Below are 27,412 nucleotides of genomic sequence, written 5' to 3'. Positions count from 1 at the left end.
TTAGTGTATCAATCTTCAACAAATATACGGCGAATTAGGCCCCGTAGCGATCCCTGCGCGGCAGGCATATTCTGAGTCGTCGCACGCCCGTACTATTGGATACTCGGCGGGGTGTGGCAAGGGTATCACTTGTCTCATAGGGAGGAACTAGAAACTAGATGTCAGGAAGATGGAAAGAAGATGGGAAGCTTCCAATTGTCTTACGACTTGGGTTTCCGCGGCACTAGTTTGCTGCAATTTCGTAATTTCTCGACTTCGGCCAACAATCACTATAAACTACTAATAAAATCGCGCTCCAGCCTAGCGGAGACAAGCGTACGCTACAGTCAGCCTTCGGATGGAGGCGGCGGAACAAGTATCCAGTTGGGGTCTTGGAGCCTTGGAAGTGGCGGAAGCATGTTCCCCACTGCCAAAACCGTCGCTACTACGGAGTACATAACTATTAATTAGTACAAATGACTCGCTTCTTTCATTACAGGCACCTTGCGGGCTCTTTGGTGGAGTGACGCACTCGCTACAGGACGGGTCACGGAAGTCCTGTCCAACTTTACCGAGTCAACACTTGATCAAGAGCCGCTAATAACTAACTAGTTAATGGTAACACTATCCTGGCTCGCTCTAGAGTGTACAGAGTACATGAAATTAAATAAAAGCCTCGAGATGATTCCGAGGCTTCCTTGACAGTGTCGTAAGAATACAGTCGTTAGATTACACCCCACCGCCCAACGCCCAACCCCTTCACCGGGCATGAGTTGGTCCTTCGTGAATGTCAAAGTCAACCTTGACATAGATACCATCCGTCGACTTGGCGCTGTGAGAATCGTCCGTACTCGGAGCATGGCTGGCGCTCACCGCCGTCGCGTAGTTTAGGTGGTTGATCTCTTCCCGGCTGCCCAGATGCTGGCTCCGCAGCCGTAGCGTGCCAAGCTTGGTCGCGTTTGAGTCAGCGCTCCTGTTCTGCATCCGACTTGCCGAGGCAGATGATTGACTGGCCTCCTTCTTGCCCAGTACGAATTTATCGTACATGGGCTTCACTCCGGGGACAGAAAGCGCAATCAGGGTGGCGCCAATCTCAGCAACCTCGACACCGAGCATCGGATTGTACTCCCATGACTATGTAGCTGTTAGTCGTTGATGGCGCTGTGGTACCCTGTAACTCGTGCGACTCACCATGTCCGCCTCCCATTGTCCGCGAATGACCAGAATGAGTCGTGTGATGGAAATGGCAATGACCCTGCGCCCTTGTTAGTTTGAAACACGAGCAACTGCCAACCAGCGCTTCACGTACAGAATACCGGGTAGCAAGATGGAGCCGAGTTGAATCTTCTTTCTGCGCGTCATTTCCAGCGTCCACAGCATGGCAATTGGGATACCAAAGATGAGCAAATCGCACAGCAACGAGACGGAAGAATTCACGACATACACCAACCCCCATTGCAAGCATTCGAACCGGCCAAATTCGGGCTGAAAGTCGTAGGGCCACCATCCCGTGACCGGTTTGCAGTGGAAGATGATGAGCAGGAGTTGCGGTAGGAAGCCTGCGACCAGGAAGCCAAAGACGATTTGAATCGTCAGTTTGAACTTGTCATGCATATGGCAGAGCCGCCAGTAAAACGCCAAGCCGGAAACGCGACACAGGAGGAGCGCAATGGTGTAGATGATGTGGGCGATGAAGTCGATGAGCTGTGTCAACAGCATCGTGTCGTTGTCCATGGTGTACTGGATGTATGCAAAGTGGCGACCCGAGCCCAATCGGATCAGCTCAATGGTAAGACCAACAAATGCAATGAAGCAAGCCTGGTGCCGCTCAAGTTAGCAAAAATAGAGGGCACTGCTAACCGGCTCGAGGGAGAAAGAAGATGATTACCAGGGATGCCAAGGCTAAACCATCGTCGACTCCCACGCGCTTGACGATGAAGGCTCGTGACGCCAACCGGCAAAGCACGACGCAACTTGTCAGGACGGCCACAATGACAATGGCGATAATGGCAGGCTTGTCCTTGCTCTCGTTGAGAAAGGCTTCGGTGATGCCCTCGGGCACCTTGCCGCTCGCAATGGCGGCGGCCACCTTGGCGTCTGTCATGTCGTCGGATACGATGCAGCCAGAGCCTCGTGACGGAGAGAGGACACAGGAAAAGAAGCTTTCGGGGCTTGATCGACCTTTTACAGATCAAATCGGGGTCACAGCTGGCCCCCCTCGCCACCAGTGATACGACGGGTGGATTTCTTCAGCTACTTGGTGCCTCGACCGAACTCGACCATGAGTCGTGCGCGATGAACCAACCACGTGTGTGTGTGGGCTTCTCCGGCCCCTGCTACCAGAATGTCAGAGGCGTTTCAATGGGGGACCGACGAGGAAATGAAATCCAGCCAAGCCACACAGCTAAAACTATTGAGTTGAGACGCCCATCGCCAATCCACAACGGGATGGCACAGACGGTCAGGAAAGTCGGGCGGCCGGGTTCCCGCCGCCAGGCTCTGCGCAGCAAATCAAGCGCACGGTTTTTTCCTTTGAAAGCCTGAAGCTTGGCCCGAGACAGGTCCTCCTTGATCTGATCTACCCGTCGCATGACTTCCTTTTGGTTGGTTGGTTGGTTCCGAACCACTGGAACCACTGGAACCGGACTGTTGCATGTTCCTGGGCGAGGCTAGCGAGCGGCAGCAGGGGGCTTATGAATGACGGGCGTCGAAAACTGCCTATTTCGGAGCTATAGCGAAGCGGCCACCCCCTGGCGCACCGAAAAAAAAATTAAACAAAAAGCCCGGAACTATGCAGACTTAGCAGGCAGGCAGGCGGCAGGCAGGCAGACAGACAGGGAGGCAGGCAATAAAGTAGAATTTTCTTCTAGCGGGGTCTATCTACCATAGAGGATAGAAGAGAACATGGACATGGACGGCAAGCTTCTTGGATACCGGGAAATTTCCGTCGGTTGGTCAAATGAGAAATGCCGGATGATGGGGAAGTGCGCCACTGAACCCCTATTTCCATCCCCCTCTTTGAACTAACTAGTTTGTAACTACTGGTAAGTCCCTCATCACAGTACTCTGTACATCTGCCGAAAGCTACCTCTGATCTATAGATATATATATATATATATATCCTCATGCAATGTACAGAAGGAACAAGTCATCATGCAGACCACGAGTTGAGACACGGCGCGATCCCCGTCAACCCACCTTCTACGGCATCATGCGCAAAAATGCCGAGAGCAGCAGCCGCAAAACAATAAATAAATCAGGATACTTGGTCCACGAATCATGCAGGGTCCCGCCTTTCGGCTCTGGCGTCGTTATCTGCGGCCAATGCCCGCCCCCATTGCCCCCCTGCCCTGATGGAAACATTCCCCAGCTCTGCGCTCAGACTTGTTGAAGAAAGAAAGCCCCCCCTTGTCCTTCGGCACGTACCCGTCTGCGCCGCAAAAGCCTGCTGGAGTCGCACCCGACGCCTCGTCCGACCGCCACCCATGCTGGTCTCGTCGGTGTGCACGGCCCGAGAAGCCCATGTTGCACGGCATACCTACCCAACTGATACAGAACTCGGTCTGTCCAGCCGTGTTACCTTGACTTGTTTGTATCATGGAAACAGTGTCTCGTCGTCTCCGTGCGCCCAAGACAGTCAGCTGTGCGTGCCTTGGATGCAGCTCTCGTCACGGTCGCGCGGTACAGCAGGATGAATTAACGTTAGAACAAACAAAGCAAGGGCAATAACGTGCGAATCAAGAGATTGGACGTGTATTTAAAACTATACATGTTCAAATTTCAGTTGAAAATCAAGGCGTCGTGGACGGCCTGGGCAATATGCAGATTGGCCCGCGTCTTGGGGTGAAACATTTTCAAGTAGGCCACGGAGTAGGCTGTAATGGTCACGGAGCCATCGGAATTCTTGACCGCCGCGCCGGCGCCGGCGCCCACGTCTCCCGTCTTTTCAATGTCGCTGATTGTCAGGGTCCCGTTGGCAACCTGCCTTGCCGCCGCGCACAGCATCGGTCTGAGCGGCTCGTTGGCGTCTTCGCTCTCGCTGCACATGGAGCTCTGCACGGAAATGGACCAACTGTCTGGTGCATCGCCGTCTTCCTTGGGAGGCATGTAGAAGCTCTCACTCGCGCTCGGGATGTCGTCCCAGCCATTGGGGTAGAAAACGGCCACCGCATTCTGACTGTCGTGCGTGCTGCGCGGCTCTGTTGCGCCCGGCTCGCAAAAACGACGACGGGCATATATGTTCGAATTGGTATCCAGGTCAACAAACTTGGCCCTGGGAAAGGGCAGATGGTAGTTGTAGGTATGGATGGCGAATTTAATCAGCCCGTTGAGCTGCGTGGAAAAACTGTTGAGTTCGAGACGCAGCGACGTTGTGAGGTCTGCACCTCTCCAGATGCCCCCCCAAGCTGAGAAGTGCACAAGATCGCACGCATGATCAGACGAGTCAAAGAATTGCGGATAACCGGTCCAGTACACCATGAATCGGCCGTTGTCACCCTTCTTCCTGAAGATGTCATCGAGGATGTCGTGGACTAGTTCCGTCACCTTGCCGTCAGCGTTCAACTTGGCCGTGGTGAGTGCACGGTCCATTGCACATTTTTCGTTTTGACTTCCTCGGGGATATCCCATGATGCAATGACTGACGATGTCGCCGAATCCAAAATCATTGCCCGTAAACGAGACTGTGGCAACATCTGACGTGTCGGGCACCCAACGTCCAAGCTGGTTTACGCCTTCCTTTGCATGAAATTGAGCAGCCGTCTCTCCACTGCACGCATAAACTTGCCAAGAAGGGCTCACTTGATGCGACTGTCGGATGATCTGGTTCAGGATCGCAGGGTGGCCTCCCCTCCCACGGGAGCATTTTGACTCCGTGTCCAATGGAGAACCAGCACCAATGCCCGCGGCATATGAGTCGCCAAACGATACCCAGCCCTTCTTGATGGGGTAAGCACCGCTTGTGATATTTATCTTGTCGCTGCTGTCCAGATAGCTGGCAACCGCTGTCCACCAGGGATAGGCAGAAGCTTCCAGGGCGTCATCCACGTAGATGATGCGGTTGTAATAGTTGCTGATGGCGGGCGTCACTACCTCGACAGATCCGATGGTAATTAAATGTGAAATAAAAACATTGGCAGAGTTGAAAATGTTGACAAGTCGCTGTTGGCAATTCTTCTTGCCGACACAGTCCTGGTTGTAGTTCTGAAACCACGAGTAAAGACCAGTGCCATCGATGTAGATGCCGTCAGAGGCTTGAATAAGCAGAGCCCAGGCGACGTTGCAGTTGGTAGTGGCACTTCCACATGTATCAAACAAAGGCTCTCCAATCCAGTTGTCTACTTTGAACGGAGCTGGGGCTTGCAAGAACGAGGTGCCTTGATAGTCTGCGGCGGCGCACGACGACAACGTTAGAAGGGAAGAAAGCTCGGAAAGTAGAATCGTACAACTTACAAGGCGACTCGGTCTGAATGATACTCATGTACACGTTGGAGGCACTCACAATATTGTACTGGTACATGGCACTGTGCTCCGACGCCGTGCCACGCCACCAAGTTGGCCCATCGCCAAATATAAGAATTCCTGACAAGAAAAGTTAGACATGAGGTTGGAAAGCAAAAGGACAGGGAGCCCACCTCGGCCAAAGTAAACGTTGATCTGGTTGGAGTCGTCGCCTGCAGCATCATCGAGATCGTGATCTACACATGTTAGCAGTCGAGAACTCGTCCAGCCAAAGCAATGCCCATCATCTCATCTTACCAGCCACCCACGCCCACATGTTCTCAAAGTATCTAGAGGAGAAAACATGAGCTTCACGGCGATTGCGCCATCTGTGAGACGAAAACATACCCGCTGCCTTTATCCGTCTTCACAAACATGATGGCGCCTGCAATGCATTTCTTGTTGACGCTTCCAGAGAGCTTGGGACAATCCGTCTTGCGTAGATCGGTACCAACGGCGCCGCCGACTCGAAAATGACAATCTGTCTACCGTTAGCCGTTTGGAATTCGCCAATGTGTTCAGTACAAGGCAACACTTACCCCACATGCCAACATTCCCTGGCTTGCTTTTCTGGATATTCCATTGCAGAAGCGCCAAGCCTGGTAGTGCTCCTCTAGATGTGAATAACAGATTTTCCATTTGTACCAAACCATCTTTTTCTCCTTGACCGACTGTGATCATGGCCGTTGGATGCTGAGCATCGGAAAATCTATCCCCGACTGCCATGAGTTGCGACCAAACCTCGCCTCGGATGCGGCTGTTGGGCGGAATCTACCCCAGATGTTAGCATAACAAATGGGTTGGCTTGGCATGGTTGAGGAACATACAAGTAGGGGGCTTGAGATGAGATAGACGCCAGCTATGCGCGGTTAGCTCAATATGCACTGGAAATGTAGTCGACACTTGCCTGGAATATAGAGCACAAGACTGTTCTCTGCGGCGTACTGGAACAACGACTGAAGAGCGACCGTGTCATCCGTCTTTCCATCCCCTACGCATAGGAAGACCACGATTAGTCACAAAAGGTACCCTCACAACTATCATGTCCATACCTGCGGCATGGAGCCTTGCGTTGATGACCTGGTCCTTGTTGCGATTGTAAAAGATGGGCTTGCTGGAGCCTGAGGTCAGTCTGATCCGACGCCGAAGAGCCTGAGGGAGCATCCAATCATACCCGGTGCTGAACCAATTGCCATTACTATCCAAGAGGCTTGCGGGCCGGTCCTCTTTAGGCGTTGATTCTCCGTGGGCTACATCTCCTTGCCGAAAGTCATTTCCGAATTGCCAGTAGTCAATTTTCCAGTCATCAACCCTCTTCGAGATGGAGGCTCCGTCTGCAAAGCCTATGAAGGTAGTGGATCCATAGATCTGCGAATGACTGAGAGTGATGATGGTCGAGCCTTGTTCCTTTGCCTGTGTCAAGGTGAAAGGATGTGCTTTGATGGCGGTGTCGCAGTGAATGATGGAGGAATCGACAACGGAGAGTGAACCGACGGGGGATTTCGAATCGGAACCGCCGGCAGTCAGGTCAATGCCGACTTTGCAACCTTCGAGACGAAGATGCGACCACGACTATGGCACAGTTAGAACCGCCAGAATTACGGCTCGGAGCAAACCCACCCAGACCCAATTCCATATCAGACCGATACATTTCTGCGAGCCGATAATTGTGATGCGCGACGCCGAATACTGCTGACTTCCGGCCAGGATACCATATTCGCCATTGCTAATGGTAATGTCGCCCATCCAGCCTCCGCTTCCATTCTCCGCAACTATACCAATCAGAATGTGAAATGAAAAGGAAAAAGGAAAAGGGAAAAAGGAAAAAGAAGATTGACAAAAAGAGCAAAAAGAAAACATACAAATGCCAACCTGGGTGGTCGAAGAAGCATTCGACATCATGACACTGGTTTCTTCAATAGTTGTCGCCTGCGCCACTTGCCAGTGAATACCTACCATGCCCTTCTGCCTGGTCAGTCGGATATCAATTTGCAATCCACGAATACTTCGATAAAAATTGCTCTCAGGGTCACAATGTCAGTACGTGTCGCCACCAACGTACGCAAGTCCGGCTCACTGTGTTGAGGTACCACTCTGAATGGCCATCGGGGAGGTAGACGTCGGTCGTGAAGACGCCAAGTCCGATAAAGTTTCTAGCCGACTGTATAGTAGGAATTGCACCTTTCACGCCGCCGACGAGCTGCGTGTTGTAGTAAAGCACGATGGAACGGTCGACACGATATGTACCTTGGAAATGGTTAGCTGTAATGTATGCTGTGCATTATGGTTGGCGTTGAATCCTCACCGCTGGGGAAGTATACTATGGCTCCGCTAACGGATGACTCGGGGCAGCCCTTGCCGCATCGTTTGCCATCCGAAATTGCTTTTTGAATGGCGTCTGTGTCGTCGGTGACACCATCTCCGACCGCGCCGTAGTCCTTGACATTGCGCCAGACCTACATTGCAGTCAATGAACAGTATTCCATCTTCTCAGACTCCACAACTCTTACCTTGTAGTCTTTCTCAGAGTGAAACGGCTGCTGAGAGAGGCTGTGGTCCTGATCTGCCATCCAGTCACTACCATCCCATCCAGTGACCCGTTTCAGAGAAGTTGGTCTGGCTGAGCTGCCCACTGGGGGTCGCAAATCTTGGATGTAAATTTTAGCTTCGCTTTGGTACCGCTGCAGGGTACCATTGTTATGTAGATCCTGCGTGTCGACGTCGTTGGTGAGCTTCACGGCTTTGAGGAGCTCAGGCGTGAGCCGTGGTGGAAAAGGTTGCTTTGCAGTGTCCCTTTGGACTCGGGCTGTACTGGGGTCTAGTTTTTTGCCTCGCTTGGGATTGGCAAGACGCCATATGTTGTATTCGCCCTGTTGCTTGATTGCTCGATCGACCCGGGCCCTTGCTTGGGAAAGGTCGGCGGAACTGGCGTTTGCCAACGAAATAGTATGGGGTAGCGGGGGAGGAGGGGGAGGAGGGGGAAAGCTAGCCTCGGTCGTGTTCAGAGACAAGATAAATTTGTCATGGATCTCTGTCATTTGCTCTTTCGTTGGCTTGATAAAGTCAATTTCGAGCATAGACAGAGGACTCGTGGTGGGCTTTGCCAAGCTTCGGGAGCAAAGCAAAGCCACGACGGAAAAGCAAAGAAATTCCAGTGGGACAATCATGTCGCTTGGTGAGGCACTTGACTTTGAGGGAGCATGAGGTCTCTGAACCAAGATGATATCTTGGTTCAGAGAGCTTATTTAGCCCATGTTCCAACTCTGCTACTGTACAGTCTGGGCTGCTTCTTCGTTACTAAAAATCAGGCTACAATTTCGCAGAGCAACACGATGCTGCAGGGGATAGGATTGAAAGCAGACGCAGCCAGGCGTGACCAGGAGCCACGAACCGGCATTTGATCTGCTTGCCTTGACCATGTATATGTATATTCTGTACATTATTACTGGTTGCGGAACAGGAGTACATTCTCAATACTTGGGGGTGGCTATCTGATACTCGGCATATTCGGGCTCCATTCCCAAAAGTGCATACCCAAGCCAATAGTTGAGGCGTAGAAACTGTCTCGACTTGTACCCCTCACTCCAGTCCTCAAACTTTCGGACCCAGTCTGGTTCGTTGAAGAAGGGCCAGAAAATGCGAAATATCATACAGGTTCCGCGGAATTCCCAAGTGTCATGACAAAAGAACATGGTGCGGATCTGAACCCAAAGAATGCGCCGGGCGAGCGTGTCGGCGGCATGTGGAGAGAGGGCGCTCAAGGCTGCGTAGACAAGGCGGAGCCATAATGGTGTAGAACATAATTTGAAATAGACTCGGGCATCCTGAACCGCACTGACAATCATGTGGTCCAGCTGCCGGGCTTTCTTGGAGCCAAAGCGTCGGATCTGAGAGGGCCGTTGGGCCGGAGCATACCTGATGACGATTCTCTGGAACAGGTTTGGCAGTTCTGGAGGACCTCTGACAGGTCCGCTGCCCATAAACTGCCCTATCGCCCAGTTCCCGCTCACCATGTACACCTCTCTGCACATTTCTTGTGTGTGGTGGCGTACTGCCGGTAAGCCCCAGAAGCTCCCAGCGGGAACTTCAATGAGGATGCTGTCCCCATCCGCTTCGAACTCATAAGTGACCAATGTTGGCCATTTGTAGCGGGCAGCGTCTCCGCGCGGGGTATAAAAGTGCTCCAGATTCTCAAATCGGGTCTGGCAGCGCGTGTCTGTTCGTGTGGCGCATGAAAGAAACAGCGAGTGGACAGCATGCAACTTGAACAGGCGGTGCAACGCTGCAAGCGCCGACAGAACAGCGGCCGCATACCAGAAGACAGTCATGGCAGGATGAGGATGATTGAAAGGTTGATTCGTCGATGTGTCTGATGGACCGGTCATGTAGAAGTTTGTTGACAAGTCGCGGCTGAGTGTCGCGAAAGGACAGGTTATGTACCCATGCCACGTTGCTCGTACGTAAGCAACTTGCATGCGCACACAGAAGAATAAAACAGGCAACTTTGCCATACAACTCAAACTACGGCACAGCGGTTCTCTACATATTCGGAAGCGCCTAGTTACACAATGTCGCTATTTTCAGGCGTGGTTGCTACTTTGTTTTATTCTAGTTTAAACAAAAGAAAAATAGTCAACGACATCTTTTTGCCGACAAGGGCTGCTGCTTCGTTGACTCGGGCTGCATTCGGGCTACTGACCATGGACAGCCTTGCGCTCGGTACACACTACACGGGCATTCTCTACAACTCCGCGGCCTACAAGTTATATTGCCATGTGTTTGAGGGGTACATAGATATAGTACCTGTCGCGTCAGAATGCACGACGACTTTGCAAAATTGAGAATCTGCAACCCTGCTGGTGAGTGCAGAAATTGCCCTCTTTTATTACCCTGTATCTGCATCCAACCTCTCCACAAACAAAGCAAACCAGGTCAGGTGCCATGTACTCATCAGCTGTCCCTTCGATAGTGCGCTCCTTTTATCAATGAATTGACCTTTTGCAAGACTACCCCTCAATAGAAGCTGCAGAATTTCGTGCCAAGCCGGAACATCGGCTGCCAGAGTAAGCCAACTTTCAACTTCATCTTAATCCAAGGTGAAAAATGCGGTTTCTCCAAATCACGCGATTTATTGAGGCTTTTACACTGCCCCCCCATGCATCTCTGTCAACTATGGTTCTGGAATCCGAGCGATATTGTCTGGCTGCATGTGCGCGAAACGAGTCAGCCGGACAAACTGTGTAGGAGCCGCAGCCCGTGTATATGTATACATTACTTCATATGCATTATTTTCCATCGTATCTTTCTAATCGAATAGTATCTCATCGGAAGGAAGTGGTGCATGAGTGTTACGGGAAAGCCGTAAAAACACATATATATCACGAGGCGAATGATGCGTGCTATTCCGAGTCAACTTGGTTTCATCCTCTCTCTAACCTCATATCAAGACACCAAACATGCTTTTCCACACAATCACCGGCTTTGCCCTCCTCTCCCTCACCACTGCCAGCGCGATTGCGCCTCGCGCGGGCTGCGGAGAAGGAACACAAAAGATCTGCTACGGCGTCGACGGCGGCACCTCTCAGAACATTGACCCGGAAGATGTCCAGTACGTCGCCGAGTATCTCCGCTCGCTGAGCGCCGAAAACGAGGGCAAAAACAAGTTCTGGACCATGCCCAAGTCCATTGACTGCGCCGAGTGGTCCCTGCCCGTTTTCAACGCCGGCACAGTGCTCGCCCTCGTCAAGCACATTGACAACCGCGTCCTATCTTCTGTCCTTTTCGAGGACCTCGCCATGGCCATTGATGGGGGCAAGAATGCAGCGGACAAGGGAAAGAATGAGCTACTCGGGTGCGGCAGGAATGGCGGCCAGGTGGGCGTCACGGCAAATACCAGCAATCCTCTTTATAACTCGGCCGACTACAAGAGCAGTGGAGCAAAGCCAACTGGCCTTGTTATCAAGCTTGTCAAAGCCCCTGCCACTTAGATATCCTACAATATTGGCAGGAAAAGATGCATAGGTAGCGACACAAGTATTCATTGCTGATCCGTCTGGAAGAGCGACCTTGGTAGTTTGAAAGAGAAAGTGCATGTATTAGGCAGAGTACAATAAATAAAATAGTCTAAATGTGAAAATTGAAATAGGAAATTTTTGGTGTGTTGTAAACAAGTAAAGCCCCGATCGAGGCCGGCCCTATATGGTGTTGGTAGTGGGAGTAGAAGCATCGGAGCTATTGTTGGCAGCCTTCTCTGTCACGGCCGCCTCCTTCTCCGGCTTGGCTGCCTTTTTTCTGGCAAAGAGATTGCCCAGACCAAACCCTCCCTTGCGTACTCTGAACATGTAGTAGAAGAGAATGGCCATGGCGATATTGAAGACAATGTACACCCACATGATGCCAAAGTTGCGCCATCGCTCGCCCCAGTAGATGCGAGAACCCGCGAGGAACTGATCGGCAACCCTGTACGAGCAGTATCTGCAGTCCGAAGTAGCCTCGGGGTTTTGCAGAGTACCGGCGAGCTGTCCTGCCAGGGGGGCAAGATACGCACCGCAGGTTTCGCCATTCTGAGTGTCAAAGATTTGCGTCTCCGACTCGGCGCATACGACCTCGCGCCCGTGTAGCATGGTTGATACGATGCCTGCAATCCAGTATGTAAACGGACTGGCGCGGTACATGAAGATCCAGAATCCGGGCAGAGCATTGGGAGACTGCAGGACACCGTTGAACAGAATGCTCATCAGCACCAGGACCGTGACAATGCTCGACGCCGTCTGCGCATCGGGCATGGCGACAATGGTCATGTGCGCAAATGACGAGGCGTACAAGAACAGCTGGATGACAAAGAGCAGGACCAGACCCTGGCGATCAGATGTTTGGATACCGACAACTGGGTAGTAGAAGCACGCCCAGATCAAAATGGCAGCCACGATTTGGTAAGGAATCTCGACAACAATGTTGGCTAGAACAAAGGCAGTCCATGAGTACGCTTTACTTGGTCGCTCGCGGACCTCGTACAGTGATCGCTGCGTGATGAAGAGCGGCTGGATTTGCTGGACGAGAGTGGGAAAGATGTTGGTGATCATGAAGACGGAAAACATGACAATCTGCATACCACCAAGACTGGACTTGGCATCGAAGAATGTGAAACCAATAAAGAGACCTGCCGCAACGCTGAGAGCAACCTTGGCAATGATGTAGCTAGGCATGCGCCAGTACTGCTGGAACACGCGGTAGGTGACCTCGCGGAGCTGAGTAGTCAACGGCATGGCAAATTCAGTTCGCTGAGCGGCATCGGGCGACGACTCCGAGGGGCGGGCCACTGATTGAATACGACCGAGTTCCGTCTGGACCGCGACACTCTCCTGGCTCTCGTTCCAGACCGATTGCCAGTCTTTGCCCTTGTCGTTGTATCCGTTGTTGACCACCTCGAGCATGTACTCGGCAGGGTTTTCCTCATCGTCACACTTGCGGGCGCCGTGCGCCTCGAAATAATCAAGAAGCGTTCGCGAATTGTCGCCAATCTGGCCAAAGTAGACCGTCTTGCCGCCCTTGGCCAAGAACAAGAGGCGATCAAACTCCTGGAAGAGAATGGCAGACGGCTGGTGGACGGTGCAGAGAATAGCCTGGCCCGAGTCGGCCAGCTTGCGAAGGAAAGCGCAGATGGACCAGGACGATTGCGAGTCGAGACCACTGGTGGGCTCGTCGAGGAAGAGGAGCAGCTTGGGCTTGGCAGCGAGCTCAACACCAATCGTCAGGAGCTTGCGCTGCTCAACGTTGAGGCCTTCACCAGGGACACCGACAACGGCGTTGGCGAATTCCTCCATGTTGAGCATCTTGATGACTTCTTCGACAAAGGCGTACTTTTCCTCCTTGCTGACGGTCTTGGGCTGGCGAAGCATGGCGCTGAATCGGAGACTTTCGCGGACAGTGGCCGTTTCGAGATGGAGATCTAGTCTTTGGTTAGCCAAGGAGGACACAGAATCGGAAGACGCAGCTCTTACCTTGTTGCTGGACATAACCGGTGTTGCGCTGGAAACTGGCATCAAGAGGCGTTCCACTGACGAGCATGTCGCCAGTAATCACACCCATAGTAGTTCTCTGAGCCAAGACATCCAGAAGAGTCGTTTTACCGGCACCGGACACACCCATGAGAGCAGTTAGAGTACCAGGCTTGACCCATCCAGAAACATGATCCAAAAGCCTTCTTTCTCCTCCCTTGTAGGGGATATCATACACAACATCGCGCCAGGTGAAAACATCAGTCTGGGGGGGTAGTGGAACCTCGTCGGCTTTCTCTCCCTTTTCCTTTTCTGTTTCCACGGGCTTCTGGCCGCCCTTCAGGAGATAGTCAGGAACGTGGCCTCGCTGGAAGACGAGAGCCTCGGCAGTGCTGGTAGTAGACGAGTTAAGTTCGGTAACGATAAAGTACATGATCATGAAGGCGATCAAGAAAGCGATGAGGATTCCAAAGTTCCGCCACACATGGGAGTAGTAGTACTGGTAGCTTCCGGCGATGAAGGCGTCACCACTAACCGTTTCGGAGCCCTTGACGGCACCAGTGACGGCACAAACGAAGGAAGTGCCGACGTGGGGTTGGTACGGCGGAACGAAAGAGCTGGGGCCACAGGCGAAATTTTGTCCATGAAATTCATTGGCAACGAGGATCTCAAAGGCGTAAAAGATGGGATTGATCCATCGGAGCCAGGCGAACCACGGGTGCATGGCTGGCTGGGGAATGACAAATCCGGTGTAAATAACGAGAATCAGAACCATGACACCAGACAAGCCCATGGCTTGTGAGACTGTCTTGGTCGAGGCGGCCAGCGTCCTAAAGACTGCGCTCATGACAAACGTGATGATGAATGTGATGAGGAAGAACAAGAAAAACTGGCCAGGCTCGCGGCGAAGACCACTCATGAAATACAGGATGATGTTGAAGACGACAGCGGTGACAAACTTGATGGGTATATCAGACAAGATTCCAGCCATGGCCTCGGTGGCTGGATGATAGAAGGCGTACGAGGCCTGTTTTTCGACAATGGGGCGCTGGGAGTAGAGGCTGTTGATTTCGGAAATTGCAGTGAGGGCATTCATGAGAATAGCAATGAAGAGAACAGAGCCGCGTGCAAAGAAACCATCCGTGGTGTCGGGGTTCCCGTAAAAGGCACTACCGACGATAAGGGCGATGAAGACGTTACTGGCGACCTGAGCAGCCAAGGCGGAGATGTCACCCCAGATGCGCTGGTAGGCGCGCTTGGTGTTGGCCTTGATCTGCATCCATGTGCTGATGAGGTACGGCGACTTGGGCCGGACGTGGCGGGCCTGCATGGCGTTCTTGCGCTCGCGCAGCTGGGCCACGCTGCTCTCCTGGTTGGGGCCGCTAAACTCCTTGTCGTGGGCGTCAATCTCGGCGAGGAGGGCGCGGTACTCGGGCGACTGGCGCCAGGCGCGCTCAAAGTCCTCGGGGGTGCGGGGGACCTTGCCCTCGAAGCCGTCGCGGGTGCGGCGCTCGCCCGGGTTGGTGATGGAGGTGAGGAAGTCGCCGGTGGTCTGGCGCGCGGGGCAGAACCAGCCCTGGGCCTCAAAGTAGCGCCGGGCCTGGTCCGCGGGGCCAAAGTAGATCTGGCGGCCCTCGTAGAGCACCGTGGCCTTGTCGAAGAGGTCGTAGATGGCCTGGCTGGCCTGGTAGATGGCCACGGCGCACACGCCGTCGCCAATCTCCGTCACCATGCGCAGGCTCTGCACAAACTTGAACGCCGTGGCCGAGTCGAGGCCGCGCGTGCTATTGTCCCACGCGCTGATGGGCGACCCGGCGAGCAGCATCTCGGCGATGCTGACGCGCTTGCGCTCGCCGCCCGACACGCCGCGGATGTAGTCGTCGCCGACCTTGGTGTTGTACGTGTGGCTCAGGCCGAACGCGGCCATGACCACCTTGGCCATGTACCGGGCGTACTCGACGCGCGACATGCCCTGGATGCGCTCCTGCGGCGTGCGCACCGTTGCGGCGAACTCGAGCGTCTGCCCGACGGTGAGGTTGGGGAAGTGCTTGTCGACCTCTTGGTTGTACGACGTCTCGCCCTTGAACTCGGCCATCATCTGCTTCTGCGGGATGCCGTTGTAGTGGATCTCGGTGCCGGCGCCGAGCTCGAGCCCGTAGAGCTCGCCACAGATGGACTTGAGCATGGTGCTGCAACCCGAGCCGGGCCGCCCGAGCACTACCAGTAGCTCGCCCGGCTTAAGGATGCCGTGGAAGCCGTGCAGGATCTGTTTGTGTTCCTTCTTGCCGAAGCTGAAGAACTCGCCGAGACGCAGCGGCGCCATCAGCAGCGAGCCGACCGTCTTTTGGATCTGGATGGCGTCGCCCGAGCCAAACACGTCGAGGTTGCGCCACGAGACGCCCGTATTGGGGCCGGCGCGGTTCTCACGCCGCACCTGCCCGACGAAGCTGCGCACCCACTTGCCGAGATCGAAGCTGTCGCTCTGCGGGTCGAGCCGGGGGTCGTCCGAGTCTAGGCCCACGGCGCCGTGCGAGGGCACCTGCGGCAGGCTGGCGACGCTGGACCGGCGCCGGCTGATTTGGCTCGCGATGCGCAGAATCTCGTCGCGGTCATTGTCAGCGATCATGGCGTTGGTGTCGCGCCGGGTGAGCGGCGCGATGTCATCGTTGCGCTCATCCTCGTCCGTGTCGTCGACTGGTGCTGGCTTCTCGACATCCTGCCGTGCGTCAATCTGGCCTGCGGCCGGGCCGGGCTGTTGTGCGTGGTAGTCGAGCGCCGGCGCCAGCTGGTGCGGCTTGGCGGCGGCGACAGCGTCGGCGTTGTTGTTGTCGTTGGTCGCCATCTTGAAGGCCTTAGGGAAAGGGACTAGCAAGAGCGTGTGGAAAGGAAGCCCCTCGTCTGCTGCTGTGTAGGCCGTATGCTGAGTTTTCTATAAGGGGTCTCACTTTGATAACGTGTTAGTGGGAAGGGGAGGGCATCTTCAATCGGTAGCGGGAGAGGCAGGGTATTTCAATCATCGAAAAGCTCGGCAGGGGAGGGGCCGACAAGTCCGGAAAGCTTCTTCTTGAGAATTGGCACGCAATGCTTGGAGAGCCCGAAGTTTGGTAACTACACGGATCCGCCACCCACCCTCCATGACAGCTAGAGTTTATCCAACTTTGGGTAGCTCTGGACGTGGATCAGCCCATGGACATGGACGGGCGGCCTTGTCCGTCTGCGGATTTTGCCCACCCAACAAGGCCGGGCACAGCCTGGTGCTCCATAGAGACACGGCCCCTCGGGACGGAGGTCTGGTACACCCCGTAACAACAGAGGGAATGACAGAGCGGGGATTGGCTCATCGTAGAGGTGACGCTGCTAGCTGGGCTGGCTATTTGGCTGGCCAGACTGGTTCAGGCTAGTGTCTCGGTCTAATTCTGCTGTTTCTAATTGGTAGTAACATCGCGCATCTTGCTGCAGGAAATGAAAAATAAAAACGCCGATGGCGTCCTCTGTGCTCTGGCGGGCGCGATCCATTCCGCTGCGTGACTGCTTGGCACGTTTTGCTGTGCCGGGCTCGGCAACCCAGTGTATATTACATCTCGATTCGATAATGGAGGCGCACTTGTCATGTGAGCCAATCTCTGCGAGCAGCACAAGCAGACCCTGGCTCGAACAATGTTGCGTTCGCAGCGTATGGAATGTAAACAGACCATTCCTCTGTAACTAGTTATGCGACAACAAGGTGGCACAGACAGGAGACTGACTGACACTCGTCTTTCCTTGTTTCGGCAAGGCGAGTAACGGCTTGCCGCCCCAAAAGTCAAAGTCCGCCAGCCAAAAAAAAACCTTGTTCTGTTCGTTTTTCCGCAACTTCTCCGCACCATCATCCTTGGTCAGTCAGCACCTTTGACGGCACTGGAGCTTCCTGTCAATGGAGCGGGAAAATCCGAATACGCAGCATCCAGAGCGAAAATTTGGAAAGAAATGACGTGAACCGCGCACTGCCACCCTAGAAACGGCCTTTCTTTTATTTTGTCTTGGCCCCCTTGGATCTCGTACCATTGTCTCCGCGTATCCGGAAGCCTCGGGTCATCGAGGCTACGTGCGCGCCGAGTGATGCACAATGCATAAAAAGAAAAAATTCCCAAGGTGGAGAATGGCTGCAAATTGGGCAAAATAGTCCCAAATTCCAATCTGATGCATGTCGGATTTTATGCAAGTATATGCTATGCTTGTTCATTCCGCCATTGAACTAGTTGGTTAACTAGTGAGAGTCGCTTTGAGACAGGGAAAGAAATTGAGAAAAACAAGTCAATTCGACTCGTTGCATTGAACCCCAGGCGCCGAACAAGCCCGTTCCAACCCCCCAGACTATTGTCCGATCGTGTGCGTGGTGTATGTGGGTGGTGTCTGCGTCATGACGCCGCGTCTGCGACCGTCCCGGGACACCGCCGGCGGCGGCGCGCAGGCATCCGTCATCACCAGCCGCCAGATCCCCGATACATCGTCCGCGTTGTGCGTCATCCGCGGCATTTTAACTAGTGAGGCGCCTTGCGGGCTGGCTCGCATCCGCGGAGGTACTGGTAACGGCGATGCCGTCACCTGTCGGGACGGTCACGGAGCCCGACCCCGAGTGGCTCCGGATCAACTTTAGTCGGCGCCGACTGCCCGTCCAAGTTTCGAAATCCCTTTCTCATCCGGCACTGCCCTCTCTCTTCGGTCCCGAAAGTGAGTGTGTTTCGCTGTTCATTTCTTTGTTGGTTTTTTTTCTTCCCCTTATCCCCCTTATCCCCCTTATCTGCTTATCCGCTTATCTAGCAATGTCCGCCTCTACAGACAGTGAACGGTAGATAAGTCAGCTGCCGATTCTCCGTCCTTCTCTTCCCTCTTCCCTACCCTGCAAACCTGGCAACTCTGAACCTAACTAAACGTCCAGAAACCCCCCCCCAGATATGCTGATCAAATACCGTGTGGCCCAGCTGACGCAATGAACCAACGGGTTGTTCCGTTTTCGTCCCCATTTTTCTAGAACAATGGTATCGCTTGCCAGTCTCCTCCTACTCGACCCCAGTAACTATATCCCAACTGGCTGAACCCGTAGCCACGTACCTATGTATGAGTATGATTCGGGTCTCAGCCGTTGTCAGGTCAAGGCTTGAATACGGGTACTTTCTGGAGAGCAGTTCGTAGTGAAAATTAGGTGGATACCGTGCGAGTTCGGGTACTTGGTTAGATCTTTTTCTTTTTTGCGATTATAGAGCTCATCGAAATCATCTGATCACGACGGCTACCTAGAAGCTTTCTACACTGCTGCTTATATGGTATCTAGAAATTTTTAAGACAGGTATCCATTCTCCTTGACCCAGGTCGCGACGTCCTCGCCATCACGCTCTAGCCAAGCAATTTTAGAGCGAATCGAATCCTTGACCTGGTTCAAAGTCTGGTCAAAGGCGCTCGTATTCTTGTCGGCAAAGAAGGCCTCAATCTTGGCCAGCTGTTCGGGCTTGGTAGCTCCGCCAGTAGTGACAGCGACAACACCACCAAGAAGCGACGCATTGTCACCAACATTCTTGATAATGAGCTCCCAGTTGTTGGTCAGGTACTCAAAGACGGCCTCAATACCACTGGGGTGGGCCCGGTAGCTGCCTAGCGCAAATGTGCAGTCTTGGTTCTTGATGTCAGGACCAAAAATCATACCCAAGCTGCGCTTGATGACCTCGGGATCCTCAGCACGGCCAATGCATCTCAAGATGGTATTGCGCTCGCTGCTGAGAGTCGAGGCACGGTACACCTCAATAATCTGGTCAAACTCCTTGCTTCCACCGTGCTTCAGAGCCAACGTGAAGACAGAGGCACGGAGGTTGGGGTGGATAGCCGACTTGTCGCCGGCGGCGTACTTGGCAAACATATCCTTGGCAGTCTGGATGATCTTTTCATCACCGCTACCTCCAGCAGAGGCAAACAGCAGGGTCTTGAACTGTTCCTCGTTGTGCGTGTCAGTCTCCTTGAACTCCCAGCCCAAGGCGTGAGCCTTGGGGCTAACAAGCTCTCTGCGGAACTTCCTCAAGCCATCGCGAGTAGCCTTGTCTTCGAAGAGCCAGGCACCCTCAATGCTTGACAGACGTCGCAGGATCTCACTCCAGACAACATACTCGGTCTCGGAGTCGAAGCCCTTGAGAAGGTTTAGGATACCGCTCGTCTTTTGGCTACCAGCAACAGCCAGCTCAGCGGCGTCAGCAATCATACCCGCTCTGTCCTCGACGGTCAAGAGGCCAGCCTTGGCGGCCTCACCAAGTTTGCGTAGTCGCTCGGGTGAGTAAGCTGTGCGGTACAAGCTGGTGTGGTTGGCGTTGAGCTTGAAGAAGTCATCGGCAGGGAGATTGAACTGCGTCTTTCTCTCGTTCAAAGTCACGGAATTCTCAACACCATCCTTGGTGCGGAGACCGAGGAAGACAGGATAGAGGACCTTGTCCTCTTCGGCCTTGACATCGCCGGTGCGGAGGAAACGGTTCTGGGTCACCTCAGCGGTAGAGCCGTTTTCAGTTACGGTGACGACAGGGAAACCCATCTCCTTGGTCCAGACACCCATGACCTCGGAGACAGGCTTTCCGCTCGCTGCCGCAAGCGATGCCCAGAGGTCACCAGTCTCGGTGTTGCCGTAGGCATGCTTCTTGAGATACTGGCGAACACCTTCGAGGAACTTATCCTCACCAAGGTAGGTGGAGATCATTCGCAGCACGGCAGAACCTTTGGAGTAAGAGATAGAGTCAAAGATTTGGGCAATCTCTTCAGCGCATTTGACAGGGACCTCGATGGGGTGACTGCTGCGAAGAGAGTCGAGTCCCAGAGCAGACTGCAAATTATCGACAACATACTGCTCCCAGACCTTCCACTCAGGGAAGAAAGAGTTGGAGGAGTACCAGGAAACCCAGGTGGCGAAGCCCTCGTTGAGCCAAAGGCCATCCCACCAATCCATGGTGACGAGGTTACCGAACCACTGATGTGCGAGTTCGTGCTGAACGACCTCAGCGATACGAATCTTGGTGTTGATGCTAGTCTCCTTCTCGTCGAGCAAGAGATCAACGACACGGTAGGTGACGAGACCCCAATTCTCCATGGCACCGGCAGAAAAATCGGGGATGGCAACCTGGTCCATCTTAGGCAGAGGGAAGTCGATGCCAAATGTCCTTTCGTAAAAAGGCAGAGTCTTGGCGGCGAGATCGAGAGAGAAACGGCCGTGCTCAATGTCCTCGCTGGGGGGAGCGTAAACACGAATAGGCACACGGTGCGCGGTACTCTCGATGTAGTTGAGCTCACCGACGACAAAAGCAAGGAGGTAAGTGGACATGAGAGGAGAGGTGTTGAAGTGGACAGCCTTTTTGGCGCCAACTTCGGTTTCGTTCTTGACGTCCATGTTGCTGAGACAGGTCAAGTGCTTGTCGGCAATAATGTGGACAGTGAACTTGGCCTTGAGGGAGGGTTCGTCGAAGCAGGGAAAGGCGCGGCGGGCATCGGTAGGCTCCATTTGAGAGACGGCGAGAACACCCTCCGAGCCGTCCTTGCTCTTGTATGTAGAGCGGTAGAAACCGGCCATCTTGTCGTTGAGGATACCAGTGAACTTGATCTCAAGCTGAGCCTTGGAGCCTTTGGCGAGGGTACCCTGGAAGTCGAACTTGGTGACTTGCTTCTTCTCGTCGGTGGTGACGGTGGGCTTGTCGCTGTATAGCCACATTAGAACCCCGTTTTACTTGCAACGGTGCTCTGGGGCATGTGACTTACCTGACAAGCTGGCCATTGGAGGTGATCTTGCTGGAGTGAATGGTGATTTCGAGGGTGTGGAGGGATATGGAGCTCGAGTCCTCGGCGACGTCGAGGTCGACAATGACAGTACCGTCATACTTGAAGTTGGTCAGGTCGGGCTCGAGGGTCAGGTCGTAGTGCGTAGGGACGACATTGGCGGGGAGGAGCTCGCGACCTTTGGTCGGGTCCTCCTTGACGCCGCCGTGGACGACTCCAGACTGGGCTTTGCACATGTTGTTTCGACGAAAGGAGCAGTGTCGTGTCTGGGTGGTGGGTAGACGGTGAGAGTTTGAGTCGGCCTGCAGGGAGTGAAGAATAGAAGGGGCAGACGAGGGACGTTGGCCGGATAATATACTGGACAGCTGTCAGCAAGGAACTTTGAGAAATCCGCGACCAATTGGTGGGGTTGTGAGAACGTTTGTGGAAGGTGGCGGTGGACGTTGTAAATGGTGGTGGGATGGCGGGGTTGGCCATGGTCTGGTTTGGTTCTTGAGTGTGAGGAGGTTTGTAAGTGGAGGGGCAGCGAGATGGGTGGATCAGAAGGTAGGTATTTTTTGCGTGAGCCTCGTGCCTCGTTGCCCAATGGATGCGACTCATTGACGACGACAGCGACGACAGCACCTCATAAGATACCCGAGAACCAGCCATTTGGCGACTGAGAACAAGGTAGCAAGGTAGGTACTTAGGTAGTGCAGTACCGGTCTGAAGTCGAGGTGCTGGAACAGCCTGCATTGCAAGTACTGAGGTACCTTAGTAGGTACTAAAGGTATGCCCATATGTTGCTAGATGCGCTGTAACCTGCCAGTATCTGGTGAGCCACTTAGCTCCATGCAGCTAGCACGTTTCGACCTGGCCTTACCGTGGCTCTTACCTAACACCAACACAATGACAAGGGATCGGCCGACTTCAATAGGGATTTGCATGCAGCGCCCTGGACCCCGATGTGGGCGGCTTGTGAGCACTTACGTTGACTGATGCCTCCCTGCGCCGCCGAGCCCACTGCAGAAGCGTGCCGGCGGCAACCGCTGAGCCGCAGCTGAGCAACCACCAAAGATAATGGCTCCTAGTCTGGTGCCAATCCTGCTGCGCAGCGGCGACGACGACAAACACGCCGACGACGCCGGCCTCTGCGCCATCAGCCGCACCGACTGCGTCCAATTGCTCGCTGCCACGGATGCCATGGCCAATTGGAGGGGGTGTGATGCCAAATCCGGAGAATGGCCGTGTCGAGAACAATGTCGCAGAAGAGGTCGTGGGCGCAAAAGGAGGCGCGCCGCATGAGTCGCGGCTCATACCAATGTCGCTGTGGCCACTGAAGCACGTGATGCTACAGGCTGGCTTGTCAAGTTTGTACCCAAAAAATGGACTGGCCACAATGTTTGTGAGCGCCAGGTATCCCCCTTCACAAAACAGTGCTGCTTTCGAAACAAGCCACTGGTCAGAAAATCGGGAAGTCGGGTTGCACAGAGTCCCACCGTAGCTCGTTCATTTTACCATCGCCTTGCCGATAACAACGACGCACATGTGGACATGCAACTTTGTCACCTCAGGCACCGGGTACCATCTCCGGATCACAAAACTCTGCTCGCCTCGGGCAACTGTAAGATTGTTATAGCCCAGGTCTGGATAGCACCGGACCATTCCAGACAAGACTTCCCGACATATAGCTCACCGAGCCAGGTCCGCCATTTGCAGTAGTACATTACATGACCGTATCTCAGCATCTCCCGAAACTTGCGTAAACTACCAACCAGTACACTAGAAAATTATATCACCACCATTCCACATATTTTGATACGCGAAATCAACGGGGAGGGCATCCACCGCATTCGCACTGTGCTCCGAATCAAACTCGGGCGTGGTCAACACACCGTCATTCGTATGGATGGACGCATCATTGGAAATATACTGGCCCAAAGAGTCCAAGTCGCGCCACGAGAAACCATTCAGCGCATCCAATTCTATGCCCCCTTGCAAGCCACCGTCGAAACCACCTTGCGGTCCAGGCATCGATTGCTCGAGGGGAATATTCGGAGCGGGTTGGGCCGCATGGCTGCTGTCGTGCTTGGTGCCCCTCCTACTGGGTCGCTTCCTCCACAGCAGACGCAGCGATCTCGCATAGCGATGTCCGATGCTCTGCGTGCTATTGGAAGTCTTTTGCAGCTGGGCAATGGTGGCGAGAATGGCACGGCGCACGCCAGTAATGCCTTCGTTACTAATGGCGCCCGCGCTCCAAGCCTAGTTCCATTAGACCACGTCTCCATGAGAAGACTTTTCGACACATACCTTGAAGAGAAAAACAGCAGCGTAAATGACAAACAACGAATACTTGAGTGGCATGTACTTTAAGCCTGCAATTGGGTCCATGAAGCTGTTGAGAATGCTGAGAAGGGAATTCGCCGCGTCAATCGACTCGTAAATGAAGCGGGCGTCTGGCGCGGCGGCCAAGTCGGCAAAAAGCGGCCCTGTGAAGTGGTTCTTGTTGGCCTTGCGCGTCTTGGCCGCGGCCCTGTTCATGGTCGCCTGGAAAGCGAATGCATTGATGTACAAGCGCAAAAAGTCATACGACAGAATCAAAGAAGCTTTGACATGAGGCGTGACTGCAAAAAAGGGTCAGAAAAGATTATTAGAACGCACATGCTGTCCACTCACAGCTATATCCCCCCCAAGTCATCTTCCACTTTCTCAACACGGCAGCAAAATCGTCCTGCGAGGGTCAGCTAGAACTCGAGTGAGCTGAAAAGAAATGCTGTAACCTACAATGTATCGAACATATTCACCACCGACATACAACTGCTCGCGATGGCTTGTTGAAGAGTACAGAATATCGTGAGCATTGCTGAATAGTTGAGTTAGTTCGAGCTGCGCCTGGAACAGTAGTCCCATATTATCGGGTCCCAGATGTTGTGACTGCAGCGAAGGAAAGTCGACGGCGCGCAGGTTTGACGCTGGCCCCGGACCTCGAGACCAAAAACCCTTCCCGAGACGAATAGAAACTTGGCGGTCGCTCATATAACATGCTAGTAGCGCAAGTCAGCTCTCATCCAAATCGTATCTTTTCAGCGGCCACGGCAGGGGACCTACCCGCCCACGCAATCTTTTTGCGACTGAAGCTCTCTGACGGAGTCTCTGGAGGGTCCTGTAATCCCGTCTGCTCCAGCCTTTGCAGGTAGCCGAGCCGAATGGCGACGCCGACGAGCATCCACGCGCCGTAATCCTCCTTTCCGCAGCCAATGGACGAAATCTCGTGCGGCGGCTGAGGTGCCCATTCGGCAAGGATAAGCAGCGCCTCCACAGCGCCGACTGCGGTGACGCCGCCGTAGATGAGCGGCGATAGGAGGCTTTCCATGTGCCGCGAGCAGGCTTCGTGGGCGCGCTGCCACGACGGCTCCTCTTTTGATGCGACGGTGAGGACGGCTGTGAGTACATGAGGCTCCTTCTCGATCCACTCCGAGATGTGACCTTCGAAAATGGACTTGTACACGATGGGAAAGAAAGGATGGAAATTTTCATGGTAACTGGACACGGGCATGTTAGTTCACCAGGCGACCTAGTGTCTCGGCATGCTTACTGTTGTATCAGGGCCGCAGCGTCGGCAAAGCCCAAGGCGCCATCAGATATGGGTGGGTAGCGAAGATTGGTATCATGCGGCGTCTGCCTCGCACTGGCTGTGCGGACGGGCACGGCATCCTTGTCCTGGTGTCCGGGTTCCAGGTCGGCAACGTGCGCGAGCAGGTCAAGCGCGTCTGAGGGGTTGAGCAGGTCTGCGGACGCAAGGTGGCCGTCGAGCGCCACGGAGCTCCGTCGCGACGCCGACTGCGACGCGTCTGTCCGCGATACGGAGCCGTCACCCGTCCACGACGGATCCTGCGGCGGTGCGAGAGGGCCGGCGCCCGCACCGTGCGGCCACGTATCTATGCCTTGGCCGTCGCGCGGTCCCGTCTGACGTACCGGTGTCTGCAGCACCCCGGCCGGCGCCATGCTGTGGCTGCTCCCGTCCACACCAGTACCGCTGCCCCCCGCTTCGTCGAGCGGTTTCTTCTTGCGCACGCGACGACCGCCACGACGCGACGTGGCGAGAACGCACTCGCGCTTCTCTTCTATGCATCGCTGGCAGGGTGGGTTACCGGGCGAGCCTGTTGAATCTCTACAATGGATGAGAAAAAAATTAAATCGCGCCGAGCCGAGCCAGGGACGGACCAAAGCCAAATGACGGTTCCGCACGTACGTACCGCCTGGGCGGTGGTGACTTCACAACGCGGACAAACGGTACGCTTGCGCTAGCGGCATTGTGATGGCATGGGGTAGGTAGGGCTTACAGATCGCATCTTGTCTTTCTCGACCGGCAAGAGATACACGCGCGCGATACACGCTTTCCTTTGCTGGGGTGGGTCATGCCGGTTACTGTAGCAAAAACTCTGGTTATCGCGAGAGATGGCCGCCGAGATGGCTATAAAATGGGGTTTGGGAGGAGGCAAAGTTCTGTGGGGGGCAAAAGCCGACGAGGGGAGTTTTGGGTTTGGGGCTGCCGGATGAGAGGAGCTGAATGGCGATTTGCTGGGGAAGGAAAAAGTATGGGGGGCCGTTGCCTGGTGGAAGACGCCACGGATAGAGCTGGACGCACCAGAAGCCGAGGCTGCGACACGCGGCAAATGCCCGCCCGTTACGACGCCACAGAGAGAAACGAGCATGAATTATAGGTCGATCATTCGAATTTGCGTAAATTATAATTTTGTATAATTTTCCGAAAACATGCAGAGCATCCAAAAGTTGGGATAGAATTGTCTTGTCCGGCTTACCCTTGTAGGACTTTCCTCGGCTGCTCTGTCCTTGTCTCGTCTATTTCAAGCCGCCCCCAAGCACAATATCCTGACCAGTCAAATAACCCGTCTTGGCGAACCTAGCGAATGATTGGTTGAAAATGAGCAAAACATAAAACATCAAGGCGACACATTAAGCACTCACATGGACACGACACTGGCCACCTCCTCTGGCAGCCCCAAACGGTGAATCGGCACACTCGCTGCAATGCCCAGACCGGGATCTTGCTCTTTGAGTGCATCGATATCCGTGCCCTTGGTCCAAGTTCTGCTCGTCGTTAGCCCCCGTTCAGAATGCATCATAGCCACCAACTCTTACCGCGACTTGGGCGTCGGAATCATGCCCGTTGCCCCAATCATGGCCGGCGACACCTGTTCAATGATTAGCACCACCCACAAAACCCTGCGCCATAGTTAATAAACACAGAACCACATATACTCACAATATTGACCGTGATGCCCTCTGCCGCCAGCACCGTCGCCAGGTTCTTGCCCATCGAGCAGAGCGCGCCCTTGGACGCCGCGTAGTGGCAGCCGTTGATGCCGCCGCCGTGGCCCGCGATGCTGCCGACCAGGATCACGCGGCCCCAGCCCTGCGCGCGCATGCCCTCGACCGCGGCCTTGGTCACGACAAACTGGCTGCGCGCGTTAACCTCCATGACTTCGTCCCAGTCGTCCTCGGCAATGTCCTGGACGTCGCGGATGCGTCGCCCGAGGCCTGCATTGGCCACCAGGATCGACACGGCCGTGTGCCCGGCCTTGACGACGGCCGGCAGCGCCAGCAGATGCGCGACGAGAGACCGCGTCGCGTCACGCGAGCTCAGGTCCGCGGAGATGGTTACGAAGAGCTGCGTCGGGTACTGCGCCTGCAGCTCCGAGGCCAGCGCCTCTGCCTTGTCCTGCGCAATGCTGTCAGTCTCGGTTCATCGAGGAAAGGAAATGCGCGCCATCCCGGACCTTGCTTGACGAGTAATGCAGGGCTACGTCGCAGCCGTCTGCGGCCAGGCCCTTGGCGCAGCCTGAACCTATGCCGCCACTATCACCGCCATTATTAACTATTAACAGGGAATCTGCTAGCAGGAGGGTTGGGTGGGGGAGGGTGCTGGCTCACCTAGCTCCTGTGACGAAGGCCAGGCGGCCCTGGACACGATTGTCGACAGTATTGAGGGACAGAGTCGTCATTTTTTGCAACACAGGAATTCAATGCCTGGATTTTGCTTTGGGGAAAAAGGAGCCAAGGCACTGCGCAGCGGTCAATACGGACGGATGGGATCCCCGCGCCGGCCTCCACACCTGGGCAATGCCTGCCAATAGCCGCCGCTCCAGGGCAATAAA

At 54.4% G+C, this 27,412-nt stretch overlaps 7 protein-coding genes across 7 annotated transcripts; 1 reads left to right on the top strand and 6 right to left on the bottom strand.

Annotated features, from left to right (window-relative positions):
• Positions 1-738: 738 nt before the first annotated feature.
• On the bottom strand, positions 739-2,083 carry CCM_01699 (uncharacterized protein; the record flags this gene model as incomplete). Its single annotated transcript, XM_006666854.1, has 4 exons — positions 739-1,113; positions 1,171-1,234; positions 1,289-1,797; positions 1,868-2,083. The coding sequence occupies 4 exons, from the start codon at positions 2,081-2,083 to the stop codon at positions 739-741; spliced, it is 1,164 nt and encodes a 387-aa protein (XP_006666917.1).
• A 1,676-nt stretch (positions 2,084-3,759) lies between these two features.
• On the bottom strand, positions 3,760-9,863 carry CCM_01698 (LysM domain protein; the record flags this gene model as incomplete). The annotated part of the gene is made up of 16 exons (XM_006666853.1): positions 3,760-5,363; positions 5,431-5,559; positions 5,613-5,675; positions 5,737-5,768; positions 5,827-5,959; positions 6,018-6,249; positions 6,306-6,337; positions 6,380-6,469; positions 6,531-7,050; positions 7,099-7,250; positions 7,341-7,500; positions 7,556-7,725; positions 7,784-7,934; positions 7,989-8,718; positions 8,749-8,910; positions 8,956-9,863. The coding sequence occupies 16 exons, from the start codon at positions 9,861-9,863 to the stop codon at positions 3,760-3,762; spliced, it is 5,268 nt and encodes a 1,755-aa protein (XP_006666916.1).
• Positions 9,864-10,934: 1,071 nt separating this feature from the next.
• CCM_01697 (uncharacterized protein) lies at positions 10,935-11,465 on the top strand (the record flags this gene model as incomplete). Its single annotated transcript, XM_006666852.1, has 1 exon — positions 10,935-11,465. One exon carries the CDS (start codon positions 10,935-10,937, stop codon positions 11,463-11,465), a length of 531 nt encoding a protein of 176 aa, XP_006666915.1.
• Positions 11,466-11,672: 207 nt separating this feature from the next.
• Positions 11,673-16,317, bottom strand: CCM_01696 (ABC multidrug transporter, putative; the record flags this gene model as incomplete). Its single annotated transcript, XM_006666851.1, has 2 exons — positions 11,673-13,426; positions 13,479-16,317. The coding sequence occupies 2 exons, from the start codon at positions 16,315-16,317 to the stop codon at positions 11,673-11,675; spliced, it is 4,593 nt and encodes a 1,530-aa protein (XP_006666914.1).
• Positions 16,318-18,792: 2,475 nt separating this feature from the next.
• Positions 18,793-21,490, bottom strand: CCM_01695 (aminopeptidase 2; the record flags this gene model as incomplete). Its single annotated transcript, XM_006666850.1, has 2 exons — positions 18,793-21,175; positions 21,237-21,490. The coding sequence occupies 2 exons, from the start codon at positions 21,488-21,490 to the stop codon at positions 18,793-18,795; spliced, it is 2,637 nt and encodes an 878-aa protein (XP_006666913.1).
• A 527-nt stretch (positions 21,491-22,017) lies between these two features.
• Positions 22,018-25,238, bottom strand: CCM_01694 (C6 transcription factor; the record flags this gene model as incomplete). Its single annotated transcript, XM_006666849.1, has 10 exons — positions 22,018-22,065; positions 22,224-22,569; positions 22,780-22,855; positions 23,033-23,495; positions 23,544-23,857; positions 23,910-23,964; positions 24,018-24,277; positions 24,342-24,775; positions 24,829-25,124; positions 25,209-25,238. The coding sequence occupies 10 exons, from the start codon at positions 25,236-25,238 to the stop codon at positions 22,018-22,020; spliced, it is 2,322 nt and encodes a 773-aa protein (XP_006666912.1).
• An 858-nt stretch (positions 25,239-26,096) lies between these two features.
• Positions 26,097-27,259, bottom strand: CCM_01693 (Short-chain dehydrogenase/reductase SDR; the record flags this gene model as incomplete). Its single annotated transcript, XM_006666848.1, has 6 exons — positions 26,097-26,157; positions 26,223-26,345; positions 26,397-26,449; positions 26,521-26,976; positions 27,035-27,113; positions 27,189-27,259. 6 exons carry the CDS (start codon positions 27,257-27,259, stop codon positions 26,097-26,099), a joined length of 843 nt encoding a protein of 280 aa, XP_006666911.1.
• Between the last annotated feature and the right edge of the window lie 153 nt (positions 27,260-27,412).

The sequence above is a fragment of the Cordyceps militaris genome (assembly GCF_000225605.1).
Source record: "Cordyceps militaris CM01 unplaced genomic scaffold CCM_S00001, whole genome shotgun sequence".
NCBI lineage: Eukaryota > Fungi > Ascomycota > Sordariomycetes > Hypocreales > Cordycipitaceae > Cordyceps > Cordyceps militaris.
The sequence above is the reverse complement of the archived record's forward strand: the minus strand, read 5'-3'. Positions and strand labels throughout refer to the sequence as shown.